At 37.6% G+C, this 14938-nt stretch overlaps 1 protein-coding gene across 3 annotated transcripts in view; it reads left to right on the top strand.

The window, feature by feature from the left end:
- Window positions 1-14938, top strand: part of WDR72 (WD repeat domain 72) — a 394822-nt gene that overhangs the window by 122279 nt on the left and 257605 nt on the right. Inside the window, exon 20 of one of the 3 annotated variants that reach the window (XM_074880506.1) lies at window positions 978-2577. The exons of the other annotated variants lie outside the window; for them this stretch is intronic. Within the exon in view, the coding sequence (XP_074736607.1) occupies window positions 978-1033 (56 nt within the window). The 3' untranslated portion in view covers window positions 1034-2577. Of the gene's footprint in view, window positions 1-977; window positions 2578-14938 lie in introns of those variants that run through there. 3 annotated transcript variants of the gene reach the window in all.

The raw sequence follows: 14938 nt of genomic DNA, 5'->3' as shown, positions 1-14938 counted from the left end.
TATTCCAGAAAGAGTTTCTGGAATTTCCAATGTAGGCACAGACGAATCTGTAAGAATTTCACTGCAGTAGATGTGGTGTCACATCCTATCAGCTTTCTGGGTTACTAGTGTCATGACTCATGTCTTGTTTTGGGTTTTTATTAATAGTAAATCAAACTGTAAAACCAGAAGACTATATAGTGGACATCAAGAAAATGTGTATTTCTCTGTGTCTATGACACAGATAGACAGAAAGATGATAGACAATATGATAAATTTACAAGATATCCATTAGACTGGGAAAAAATAGTGTGTGCTGCTTTCTCGATGTTGATGTACTCATAAAAGGTGTATCTGTTTAAGCAGTGTTTCTAATACAAGTAATATTTAAAATTCAGGATGTAAATATGACCATACATCAAATAAGAAGAAATCATGAAGCTAAAAACTGATGATTGAGAGTGCTTTTCTGTGGAATTCTAATAAGCCGTGACAGATTTAAAATATAATGCCTTAGTATAACTTCCTGTTACTTCTGTTTACAGCTAGTGTAGGATTATTTCTGCTGAAAGAAAATATATATAATTTGAAAACTATATTTGCAGAGAAAACATAAACAGTCTATTAATTTAAACCAGAAATTATCGTTCTGCTGATCCACTGGGATGTTTTCCTTTAAAAGAGAAAAGGAAGAAAAAAGAAAAGGCTGTTCAGGAGAAAAGTTTTGAGGAACTCCATACATTCTCTTGAGCTGTTTTAGGTTCCATATTGTCTCTTGTAGTATAGCAATTATAACGTAAACAGTCTTCTGGAGGTAGATTTGTGGTATTTTTTAACACTAGCATATTGGTGCTGAAAGTTTTCATTCCTTTACAAAAATTATAGAGATTTTTACTTTATAGAAAGATTGTAAAATAGCTGATTTTTTAAAAACGAGATCGTGCCTGATACCTAAAACTGTAAAATCATTAAGCCAGATGAATACATTCCTTTTCCAGATGACATGAAGCCACATCCCTGGATATCTAAGGTGTGCTCCTGTAAGGTGTGTTAGAAAATCCTGCTTAGCCGAAAGAATTAGAAGATGCACCAGAACAGCCAAGAAATAAGACGTATGTGGTGTGGACATGAAACGGCTTGTTGTATTTATTATTGTATACCATTAACAATTCATTTTCAGAGGAAATACGCTCCATAAGATCAGCTTCTTTTTGGTGATTTATTGACTTCAATTCACACTTCCATCACTAGTAGATTTACATTTATTCAATTAAATTTAGATAGTGCTAACGTAGAAGATATCAAATCTTTATTTTTAGATGTTTTTCACTAGTTTATGTACTGATCCCAAATCTTACAACTTTGACCATAAAACATTTGCATCAATTTTCATATTCTTTTACATACATAAAATTTAAATTTTTCTCTCTCCTTGATTTTGACTTTTAGTACCAATTACATTTTAACACTGAGCAAAAGCAAATGCGTTTGAAATGATTAGAAAATTTGCTTGCATTTAAAGGAAAAATGAACATTTTGAATTAAACATGGAATATTTAGAAACAACTAGAATACAAAGAATGTTCTGTGTACAGGAGAGCATGGGAAATTGGTTATAAATCTGGTCATGTCTAGCATGTAAATTTTCCTTTTCTATAAATACTGCCATCACCATCCTCTGTTGAAATGTACTACCAATATAAGTTGGAGAAACCCATTGGAGTCCTCTTCTGAAATGATATACTTCATTGAATTTCTATTTGTGCTCACTGGGAAAAGCAGCTATACATTTTTGTTGTTTTTTTTCTAAAAAAAATCATTATGTTTGGAGAATATTTGCAGCTTATTAGACTCATTTATCACTTAACGTTCTGGGGGATTTATGCTGGTGTGACAAATAATGCCCACTCAGAGCTGTAAACTCACTTTCTGTATTACCAACAGTGGGACTGCTAATGAAGTCAAAGGGACTTGGGGATATGCTTTTCTGGACCTGTATGTTATGGTGGAAATCATACTGTGATGTTATCCTTCCTAATTGTCATGTCAGCTGTAAGCTGCCTTCACTAGGAGAGTGAAGATTTCTTCAGCGTGGAAAGATTCTTTGGCAATAAATCTTTCTTACTTGTGGGGACATGTCATGGCTGCAGGAGTAACAAAACCAGGGTTCTGTTGCCATACTGTGGCTTGAATTTGGTTAAACATGAAACAGAGATGAAGCCTTCTTTGTTCTGCTTTTTTATATCCCATGAGTCTGTATCTCTGAAGTGTAGTGTACAGCAGAGAGGTCTTCAGAAACAGTGAGTGGAAGGGCCTTCTGAGATGTAGTATTTCAGGTTTTATTCAGTTAAAGAATATGTCATTAAAATAGGCTACAATCCATAGAAGATAAAGATATTTAATATTATTTTTCTGTAATTGTAAATACCATGCAGACAAAATACATATTTTAACAGAAAAGTTACTGGTTTTTACATAATCGGTATTTTTCAGAAACAACTTTCCTTATTCTTAGAAGGTATTTTCCTGTGTAAAACATATCTCTTGTTTATATGAACTTGTATTTGAATTACGGTGACTAAACAATCTGGATGTTGAGTGTTAAGGCTTCGTTCTTTCACTTACTATGCTGGATTTCTGGAATAATTTTGTGGACTTATTTATAGTTGTACAACAGAACAGAGAGCAGAACGTGTCTTCAGCTGGTTTATATGGTTTTATGGTTAAATCAGAGCTGCAAACATCAAGAAGCTAAAAATAAAATTGCAAATACACCTACAGGCACTTAGTAACACTACAGCAAAGCAAAACAAATGGTTTGCAGATAGCAAAACAAATGGCAAATAAGGGATGGACTTTGCTATCTCCTTTGCCACGCATCCTTGTCAACAGTCACCTCTAGCTGGCTGCAGTAGTCTTCCACTGGCATGGAAACATCCGTTTCCCTTCACAACAAACGTTACCGCTACGCATCAGCATCTGCTCACTTGGGCCAGCGCTGTTCTTCATGCCTGGGTAACAACTCTCCTTAAAACTATTTCTACTAGATATTTTAAAAACTGATGTGTTCAAAGAGGTCTCATAGCTCAAGAAATTGGCATTGTCCGTAACACCCAGTATTGCTGTAGTAGCAATTACATTTGCGCAACACAATATCTGATTGCTCGTCTTTAATCCTGCAAAGCAGAGCACATCAGCAGACTGCCAATACAGACAGCCCTCTGAATGGTTTGTGCAGCGATGATTGGTGTTTGGCACATGCTTATGTGTGCTTTGTGCTAATTATAATTACAGTATCGGTAAGGTAAGGCAGGAACTTTTTTACTAGTTACATTTATTTCCCAGTAAAGCAAATATATTTCCCATATGGTCTGGATGTCTTTCAAACAACCAACTTTACAGTACATGCTCAAGAGAAACTCTGGCTTAGAGTGACCTTTTTGCATCAAAGTGGCAATCTTAGAGCTATATACAAAAACACATATTAACCTCCTCCAATGATTGCTTGTAAGCCATAACTGAAGAAACATTCCTATACTAATGCAGTCTGATGTACCACTGTATTCATGCTTATGGAGATTGATTTTACAACGAAGTTGCAAGGTAATTAAGAATGCATTTTTCTGGTGTTACGCTGAAGGAATTCTGCCAAAAGGAGTAATATGCTAATATTTTAGAGTTGTTGTCTACATTTTAGATATGAGGCAAAAAAAATCATGAATACCTAAACTGTGAGGTCTTTTTTTTTTTCGACCAGAAATCACAGGGTCCAATAAACCGTATGGCTCAAGTTGTGGTTTCACAGTCAGTGCAGTTTCTCCCCAGTCCAGCCATATGCTTCTGTGTCCCCTCACTTATGTTTGCACTGGGGCTTGTGTAGCCAGGCCGTGTGAAGACAAACACTGACCTCAGTGCAAAGAGCAGAGGTGGAACAAGCAAGCCAGGCTAGGACGAAGGCAGAGATGCCATGTAAGTGTGGGACAACCCACTCATACATCAGCATTATCTCAGCATGAAATTTGAGGTGTAGGGTTCTATATGCAGGGCTCGCTCTTGAAAATAGATTTTCAGCTTTGAAATCCTGTAGGCATTTTTTTACATTATGTGCATAATTCATTATGTTGTTAAAAAAAATTAAAAAGGAAGTTACTGGTCCTTTAGTATAAGCCCAAGCCAAAACTCACTGATGTCTCTTTGATCTGAGGGATTTTGAGTTTTCCAAATGATTCATACTTGCTGAATGGTCACTGACCTAGTTTCCTGCCTGGAAACATCCCTAAACTTTGAACTGTTCATTTATGGCTCCAAATCCAAGCATTATATTTTGAAATCTCTTGTGTTATTTACGTATTATAAATTTGATCATTGAAATCAACTGTTTCCATTTTTGGGTTGCATTTTGTTGAGCAAAGCTCTTCCACAGTCCCGTGAAAGAAGTTCTGAAAGCAAATTGTCATGGAACTTGAAATATATAGATGAGATTCAGTGTTTCTTTGAAAAAAGAGACACTTCAACAAAACCACTATGTAACAGGGCTACGAGCTCCAGACAACACCAGAAATCTAGCAGGGGAAATGATTTTGCAAGTCTGACGGAGTGTTGAAAATTCAGAAAGGAATGGGACAGGTGCAATAAGCAGCATTACCTCTCTCCAGGTTTTTACTCCTTTTGAAAAAGCATGTTCTCTGAAGGCAGACTAGGGCAGTGAGCTCCAGAACAAATCTCAAAGTCATTGTGCCAGTGCTGAATAGCATTGCATGCACATTCCTGATGGGGGATCTGTGAAGACAAAGTTCTGCTTCTCGCAATGGGTATTTGTGCTGAATTTTGCAGGCCATTCTTCTTGCATGAGAAGAGGATGCAGAGGTATTTCAAGGGCTGGTCTTCTCCTTTTTCCTTCCTCATAGGGTATGCAGTCTGAACTGCTAGGCAAAGCTCTTAGAATTATTACTAGAGTTCGAGTTGGGTTATAATTTGAATTCATAGATCCCCAAAGTGAAAATTCATCAGTCTTATTTTTGAAGAAATAATACTGAACTTGGATGCAACATAAAATTCAGATAATAACCCAGGATTGTTTTATGGGGGACCACGGGAAGCTTGTTTCTTGAATGACACCTGCTGGAAAGTCTAAAGTGTGTCCGAGAGCTGTGCTGCAGGACAGAAGCACATCGCGTAAAGACTACCTTCCCTGTCTGCTGATGAATCTGTGTCCTGGATATGGTGTGATGGGTAAGTACAAATATAGCTGTCAGGGTGAAGCAGTGCAAGTTGCTAAACAATGTTAAGCGTTATGAAACTTAACAAACATCTGCAGAGGGGTTTTTAGAGTCAACTGTGCATTTGATGAAATTCTTACACAGTACAAATTTAGTTGCACTTATCTTTTTCTTTCATATGTTTCTAGAAACTTTAGCTTGAGAAAGCAGAGTTGTGCAGCCTGAATTTACATTGTGTCATGCAAACATAGGGATAAAAGCTGGTTTTCTTCCTCTGGAAATACTCTCAATAAGATAGCTGTGAAAAATAGCATCACCGAAGTAGCATATGTCATTTCATTAAGTGCATTACTCCCTCTGTTTTTACAGCAACTGGGAGATATTTCTCGGGGGATGGGGGTTTAGCGTTTGAAAACTTAATACTCAGCAGAAAAATATTAACAATATCCAACACTAGTAAAATAATAATATTTTCCTTACTTATTCTCAAATTGTATCTAAATAATGTGTAAACTTCCTGATAATAAGGACCTGAGGCAGTAGTACTCTAAATCATTATGAATTTTCCACAAAGAAACTCAGGGTAATAGAAGATTCTGTTCAGTTTCAGAACTTTATTTTCTATAATCACACTGGCAAACAGACTTACAGCTGTGCCCATAAATGCAACATACATATTTTTGTTGTTTGTTTTGGTTTATAGTCTTCCTGCCATGTAGATGGCAGCAGCACTCAAGCCTTGAAATTCACTCCAGCTTAAGTTTATTCTGAAACACCATGTTTAAGAACATTATTGTTGAGAATGAACTGAAAGCATGATTACTTTAAAGATGGATATCAGTATAGCTATATATACCTTTAAAGAAGCCTGTAACTTCATAATATCAGTGTTTAAAAGATGGCATGTCATATCTGTCTGTATGAACATAGATGCCACTATTTGTTTTTTGTACATTACGATGTATTTTCTTTCTGTAAATTACATTGCTAGTACTTTTTCTACTGTGCTAGATTTCAGGATACACACAGTGTTTCTGAAAGTTAAAAAATGTTAACATTTACTAGGATAGTTCCCACATTTATTTCCTTGCAAAATGAGAAGCAGCTAGCAGGTGCTTGGGCAGGAAAGCTGTAGACTGTGGGCATCCTTGTCAACGATACAACGAGGAAGGACAGAGAAAGGTATGGGATACACAGTGTAGGATTTTGTGCTGTGGGCTCTACTAATCATAGTGCTTTATAAAAAATATCATGAATCATACTGGAAAAAAAAAAAAAAACACATTTTGAAGGTCTAAATATCTTTAGCTTGGCATAGCATGGAATTGTCTGCACTCTGACATTTACTTTGGCTAAGAAGGAGAGAGAGGTTTTGAAAGAGAAGCAACAAGACTGAGACCCAGAATCAAAACTGTCTGGCAGCCTCAGTCTCTGCAGCATCAGATGAAACCTCAGGGAGGCTTTGTGGGATCATCTCCAGGCCGTGGGATATAAAAGCAGGTGTGACACACGTGACTGTGCACAGAGAAAAAAACTAGCACAAAAAAGCGTAATGATGGTAGTTCCTTGAACTAGGAAATACTATTTAAATGCTGGAGGCAAATGGTACTTTTAGTAAGCTGTCATACAAAGTGGATCAGCATTAACTCCCTCAGTGCTTCTTAACCAGTAGCAGCTGAACTAACAGGGAGATTAAATATCCAATTGACAGCATTTCTCATTCCATAGGATCCTGTCTGGGGATGCATTTGGTGGAGATTTAATCCACACTGAACATGGAATCAGCTAAGGTAACTGGGGAAGTGGGCAGACTGCGGCACTTAACCATCCTCATCCAGCTGCCACAGCTGCAGATTTGGACAGGTCTGTTCTGGCCTGAGAGAGAAGCAGGAACCAATATCCCTCTGATACCCTTGTTATGTGGTAGGAAGTAGAAACCCTTGGCCCAGTATATCATCCAGCCAATTGTAGTCAGGCAGACAATCTTCAGAGGACAGAATTCCACACTGGAGGGTCCATTACAGCTTCAAGGTGCACTCAATGGATGATCTGTGACCAAAAAGGCTCCTAATGCCTAACGGCCCTATGACCAAAAAGCCCTTACAGATGTTGTGATACATGTCCTGGAGTGATAACATTCCTCCCACTTAACTAGTGCTTCAGGTAATGGACTAGCAGAGGGAAAGTATGAACTTGTGGCTGATAAAATTTGTGACAACAGTAAAAGTAGAATTAATGATGGTTAGAAAAGAGCAGCAACAGAATACATGTCCTATCAAAACACTGGGATAGCCAGCTTTTGTCTCTCCTGTATACCGTTGAGGATGATGCTACAGCTGCTACAGTGGACAGTACTAATGGGAAAAGCACTTCCCTTCTTAAATCTCCTCCAGATAAATACATGCCTAAAGGAAATATATTTTAGCTGCTTATAGGGTATGTTTTGGAGATTTGTTGGTTTTTACTCTCCACTTCATAGCATCCGTTAAATCAATCTTAGATTCCATTCCAGTGAGCAGATATTTGTTAGAAAGCTGCTTCAAGGTCTCCCAAATCCACATGGGGTTTTGCTGATATTTTCAAAATGATGCCACTGCTTAAGTAATAAGAATATCTTTTCACCTTTCCTCTATTACAGTGGTAGTACACTCAATGTAGTTATGGGAGAGTTCCATGCTTTGCAACCAGAGTTCATATTAGTGCTGATTGTTCATGACCTGTAAAGAATACATGTTTTAAAAGCTCTTGAAAAAATAACTTTCTGTGTATTAGCATTTTGCCCGTGGAATGGAAATACTTGCAAGGCCCTACCATGGAGAGGTTTTGTAAGGATTTAGTAAGGACTGTGTAGGTGGTCACGGCATTTTGTAAGTAAAATACACAACCAAAATTACATAACAAAAAGCTTGGTAGATTTTCGTTATCCCTGCCCGAACTTGTTATGCTAAATCAACAAAACTACCTGAGCAATATGATACAGAAACGCTGAGACCTACCAAACATGGCTTTCCTTAGAGATATTTTTGCAGTCACCCTAGAGTATAGCTGCTCCTTAGGAACTTCAGATTTGCAGCAATAAGATTTCAAGCTTTAAAAGAAGTTGATGAACAATTTTAATGGATAGGATACTGAGAAAAACATTGAGAAGACATCACAAGTGAAGACTCATTCCAGGCACTGTTTCTTATATTTGTTGCTTTAGTTATATGGAGTGACAGCCCAATGAATCACTGGGTGGTCTTTTGGTCTGACAATTTGGCTATTGTCTGAGCAATTAACAGGCAGTCAGCCAGTTGTAGTGGCTAGTGATTAAATTACAGAGGTTCTTCAGTGGTTTCCATAAAGACATCTCTGGGAAGAGTTAGGTGGATCCACCATCTATCATATGATGAACATGTATCTTGTTATGTTTACATGTTTATTCAGCTAAATACTTAAGAATATTATGTCACTTGAGAAGAGTTGATATTTGAAAGACATTTTATGCTTCTGGTTTCTGCTGTGCTAACCCTGAGCATGAGGAGAATTTATGATACTGTTGGGATAAACCTTTAGCTTTAATTTTTTTTTTTGTAGGAGATTTCAGAAATATCTTTCCTCATGTCTTAAGCCACATCTCTGACTAACTGCATAAGTACTTCACTGGTTTCATTCTGGATTTTTTATTTAAAATTGCCTTCTCTGTTATTTAAGTCCTTTAAGCAGATATTATTGGTGTTAACTTTTTGCTTAGCCCATGAAATGAGTAGTAGTACCCTGTGTTACTCCACATTTTAACAATGCCTAAATCTATAGATGCTTGTCTGTGTTTCTGCTATTTGGCTGTTTCTTTTCTTCTGCGTGTGTGGGACAAATCTATCACACTCTTCCCAGAATTTTGAGGTTTTTCTTCCTCCCATGATAGGTAGTACTTAAACTTCCACAGGGAGAGAACAAGGTAAAAGCAGCAATAAGGAAAAATAAAAGAAGTAAACTCTATTAGCAAGAGTAAATATACCAGCATGGCCAAATTATGATCACACTGACCTCCAAGCTGCACTCTGATCTTTTATGGTAATTCTGAACAGAGCTGCTGAAAGTAGATGTAAGCATCAATACTCTAGGAAGACGGGGAATTTCTGGGAATTTGTATAGGATACAATCCTGCAGGTGTTGGGTACAGTGCCCACTGCACTGAGCTCACATGTGGCATTTTTGAAAGGGGGGGAGGAACTGTAAAATGAATTTCAGCAACATTATGTTTTCTTAAGCATTTAGCCCCTTTTCCTGGGGGTAATCTTTCTGGATTAGCCAGGAGAGTGCCCTTGCTGGCTAGCAGAGGGGAGGAGGTACTTCTGTACATTTTAATGCTTTTACAACTTCTGTACTAAAAGACACTGGGAATAAGAGGGAAGCATGCACGGCTTCCCTAGGGATAGATTCAGCTCCCTTGCACACAGAGGTTTTGCCAAGGTTTTGGCAAAATGAATCCCCACGGTAGATTACTCCCATTTTCTTACCCAGTATTCAGTCCCAGACTGCATCCTCCAGCAGCTTTTATTCAGCCAAAGCTGCTTCAAGAAGGGCTCAGGGGCATCACTTGGTCAGCAGCAATCAGTGGGTTAATACAGCCTGGCTTCTGCCTCTCTCAGATGTTCAGGAGAAGATAATGAGGCAGGGATAGAGCCTGCAGGTTAATGAGATACCCCGATTGGAAGGCATAAATCTGAGAGGAGAGACTTGGGAAGCAGAAGAAGAAGAGGGAATGTGAGGGTCTTTATATTCTGTATACTCAGTTGAGAGAATTGCTGGGGCAGGATTGGTTTCCAGTATTATAAAGACCATCTGATTTGTTAGAGCATAGCTGAAATTATTCATCTGCCTGGCAAAAATAGTCTGCCTTTTACACTCCTATTAAAATCAATACAGGACTACATTTGGAACTCTGTTATGCTAAAAAAAAGTGCCCCCCCTCCCCGAACCCCAAACAAAACACCAAAATCCAAAGGCACTTATGTTAGGATAACCAGTGGAATCTCTCTAACAAATTCTAACTAGTGCTTGGGTAAGCATTGTTAGAAACATCTGTCATGCATTTGAATAAAATCTATTAATAAAATGAATGAGTAGATCTTAGACAAATACAGAGAGGTAATACAGTAAAACAAATGGCCCTACTACAGGAAGCTGTTGTACTGTGCTGTTTTGAATAACATCATGAAAGCAGCTTACCTTTTTGCTGAATCTTTCAATAATCCTGGGCTGTAAATGATGCAGCCATGTAAATAACTCTGACAGTTGCACTTTGACCATATAATATGAAAAATAACTAGTTCTCCATAATTGCATTGTCAAAAAATTCCTCCTTCTTATCAGTATGCGACCTCCTGTTACAGACAAGCAGAATACAGAACAATCTACACAGTCTGCAGCATTCAAGATGCTGTTCTTACTGTTATTATCAGCAATGACGATTATCTCTAAATGTTCAACAGTAAATCCAGAGGACTAAATGGAAACATTTCTCCTAAGTGGTGTATAACAATACCCGACATTTATATAGCACCTCTCATCTGTAAGAATCCCAAAGTGCTTTACAAAGTCTGCTGGGATCACTTCACCCACCACTGAAATGTAGCTATCTCTGTGGTGAAATTCAGCTTCTATTCCACACCAATGCCATTGCACAACAGTGTTTTTGAAAAAAAAGTGACAACTAAGTGAAATGCATTGAACTGTTCTTGTAAAAGCTATCACAGGATCCTCAGTGACAGCCAGTGGTTAAAGCTTTGGTTTGGCATCTGGAGCAAAAACCAGCAGATACTTCATCCTCCTCTGTTCTCATACACTTCCTTCCCAGCAAACACACTCCTGTTCTCTTTCTGTTCTTCTCAGAACACTGTGCCCATGGTGAGAAGAGCAGCTGCAAATATACTGACAGTGCCTAGGTTTGACTCTGCTTATCTCACCTTTTACCAGCAACGACTATCAGTTGAAATACTAGTAATGAATCAAGTTCTGCTAATGAAATCACACTAGCAAGTCTGGTTGCCTGGAAAAGGGTGCCTGCGTGCCTTAGAAAGCAAGTAATAATGAAACCAGAATGCTTAAAAGTTTGTAGGAAAAAGATGGGCATAACTAATCTATGACTGTGCTTCTCTGACAGCCTTGGTCTGTTTGAGCCCAACTCTGTGAAATTCAGTGCTAATCTGTTTTTCCTGAAATAGAAACAGAAATCTGAAGTATTTCTGTTATTTTTCATGGTCTTAGTACTATATATAAGTATATGAGCAGGTATGCCTGGGCCCTCACCGTGACTGTAGAAACAGATGCTGTATCTGTACTGGTAAATTAGAGTAAGGGAACATTATCAGGTATGGGAACTCATTGATAAAATGATGGAACAATCTCCATGTTCTTGATCTACAACAACTAATACACTCCTGTTTACCATGCCTACTAGGAAGTGTTTGAACATGTCCATGCTATTCTGGAGGGTAAAATGGTTTTTCACTCCACCTTTCTTTCAGGTCTTCCTCTGGCAGTTGGCTTTACTGCCAGAAAACAGTCCTAGGCACATTTAATTTGCTATTACAGATATATACACAAAGGGTATGCACAGAATAATAGAGTGTATTTGTGAATTCCTGGATGTGATAAAGGTCAGTATAAAAGTGGATTGAATCCTCTTCAAGAGAAACACATGGTATGCAGTATGACTCATCTTGAAAGTGCTCTACCAACATTAGTCAAATCGTGGAGCTGAAAATACATGTTCTTGCTAGAGTTTCCTATTACATTTTCATCTCACCGAAGGATGAGAGCCAGCCCAGGCAGGAGATCTGAACCCTGCTGAATTTTGGAGAGCTTTGCTCTTGCTGCTGATTCAGATTTGATCCCTCCAACTCAGGTTTATGTCTGTAATGTGCCACTTTAAAAAATCAAGGTCCCATATGGGTTCATTCCACTGCAGCGTTACTATTTTATCTTATATTTCATCTCCTCTATGGTCTTGGCTGTTCTTTGGCAGAGTGTGAGTTCCTTTTCTTTTAAGCCTGGGGAAACATTGGACATATGTCACCACTGAGCTACAGACTGTGTGGGGAAATTAGCTAAGTAGACAGAACCATTTTACCGCTGAGAATATAGTGGTCCCTGCTCTTCCACAGCTACAGACGAGGAACAGAATTAAAAGTGTTGTTTCAGAAGAAATTACTGACCTTTCTAAACCAAGTTGTTATATTTCTTTAATAGAACAAATGCAGGTAAACCAATTCACATAAATTGTCATTCTGTACATAAATGTAGATAAAATATATGTACTGTATTTGATAGGACATGCTGCATAACTTCATAAAGGTAGCTTTCATTCTTGATATTGTTATGTAAATAACAGATGAGAAAGTTATGCATGTTTTGTTACAGCCTTTACTTTGTAACTATACAGCAATAAAAGGGAGAAAACTGAAGCGAATGTAATATACTGTAACGAGTCACTTTAAACATAACCCGAGCATAAGAGCAGTTTATAAAGACATGCTGGTTTTCTGAACTGAAATTTAGAAGACTTGAGTTTGATTCAAGTTCAAACTTCTCATCTGCTGTTGGGCAAGACATGTGAATCTCTTTAAGTCTCTGTTCCCACATAAATTGAGGAATGATTCCCAGCTTCATGGGAGTTTTGTGAGTGTAAGTTCATTAAGTTTTGTGAATCAGTTAGATACTATAGTGGGCAGGGGAGCTAGGTAAGTATGTGGATAAATAAAATATCAGAGTTAGATGCTATCAACCACTTATTACTGTAAAAGTAAGAGAAACATATTAAGTGCTTAAATGTAATTTTTCTTCCCTCAAAAGCTTCATCATACTTTTAAAATAGAGACAAAATGTGGAGTGAAGCCTAAAGTAACAGCAATAACTCTGAATCCACCATGAGATCTTTTGAGTGGTGTCTTAAGAAAGCATGGTGTGAATACACTATCGGAATTTATCTTGCACATAAGTCCAAAAAATTGGCAGTAGCTAGAGAGACAAAATTATATATGCTTATGATGAATGTTTGATTTCTGAAACATATATGTTAGGATGTAAAATATCTCCTGTTAGAGATGCTAAATTAAAATGTTTAATAGGTTTTAAAATGAATTAAATTTTAAGGTTGTAAATTTATATTAAAAACATCACATTTATTTACTGTGCCCCCACTGAAACAGACTCACTGATTTTAAAGTATTTTGAGTCAAGTCTTGTATGTTTGTGTGTATATGTATTTATTTATATTCACTATTGTACATTCCATATTGAGTCCTATTTTAAAAGCAAATGTGAGGATTGCAGTTACATTATGAAATGTCAGCTATAGGACTGCAGAAAGAATGGATGTGGCAACGCTTAACTCTTCCCACTACACGTATGTATTACACACCAATCTTTATGTGTATTAGCCCATGTCCATTCATAATCGATAATACTGCCTCATCAAACTCTTCTATACTTTTATATACACATATGTTTAGCACTCTTAAAGATATTTTAGAGATAAAAGGGTCTAATTTTGGTCCTGACAGTTGGACTAGAACAATAAAATTGATAGATTTGACTCCACATTTGAAATGTTAACCCATTATGAGGCAGGTCTTAGCAAGCATGCCAGCAAACAAAGAATGGGAGAATCTTACCACTTATTTTCCCTGTCTTCAAAGATTTCACCTTTGAGGCAGAAATTTAGAATTCTGCTTTTTATAGTTAATTATCGGTTGACTACTGCATCTTCAGCAAAAGCCATACCCTCCTTAAATTTTCCAAGTTTTTTTCCCTTTAGTTGACAGACAGTTGCTAATCACATGTATAATACCCTGAGTAAATTTCAGGCCATATGGGGATAGAAGAGCTTCCTGCATATTTTACCCCCTTCCATCCGTATTTTTTCCACTTTATACAAGAGACTGGTTTGCATTTGTGAATGAATGCTATGGTGTGTATTGTCTGTGATAAGAACAGGGATCGTGTGAATGTTAAGCCTTCAAATATAGATGGTGAAGTTTAACAGAGGCTTTCAAATTCACGCATACAAAGACAACATTTACTGCTCTCTCTGCCTGCTTTGAAGCACTCTGCAAAGGATCTGCTGAGTACACACAATAAAATATTCTTTATACCAACCCTGGACAGATATTTTGCAGTTTGCCTGGCAGACAGGACAGGGCGGCACGCTGTCCTCTGAATGCTGCACTGGGCTTTGCTGGCAAAGTCTCTGCTGTTGTGAGCACAGGGGTGTCAGAGTCTTTAGCTAATATGTAGCAATGACATGAGAGCTCCAGAGAGATTCTTTTGAGAAGAACCATCTACTCCTGAGGTTGGATTTAGAGTTTTAAAGATTTGGCATGTGGATTTTGGTCTCTGAGTTGCCTTAACAAAAAGCTAATTCCGTAACTTCCTCTGCGAGGTTTGTTTGACTTCACAGGAGGAGGAACGCTTGTTCAAAGCTGGCCCAGCAATCATCATTCATCACACTGGCAGTCACACTCAGATACCAAGGTACCTTCAACAAACGTTTTGTATTGTAACCTCTTGGCTGGTTATTAAATTAGTGTTTCCCACAAAGTTGCAGTAGTCACAGGACACTTTCTGAACTTTATGGGATTTATATTAACTCATAGCAATCTTTACAAGGTTGCCAGAAGGTGTAAAAAACCTAATGATTAGCTAGATTCTTAGTAATTTAGAAATATTGATAAGTGTTCAGGTTTATGTTACCCACT

Source organism: Strix uralensis, chromosome 11, assembly GCF_047716275.1.
Source record: "Strix uralensis isolate ZFMK-TIS-50842 chromosome 11, bStrUra1, whole genome shotgun sequence".
NCBI lineage: Eukaryota > Metazoa > Chordata > Aves > Strigiformes > Strigidae > Strix > Strix uralensis.
The sequence above is the reverse complement of the archived record's forward strand: the minus strand, read 5'-3'. Positions and strand labels throughout refer to the sequence as shown.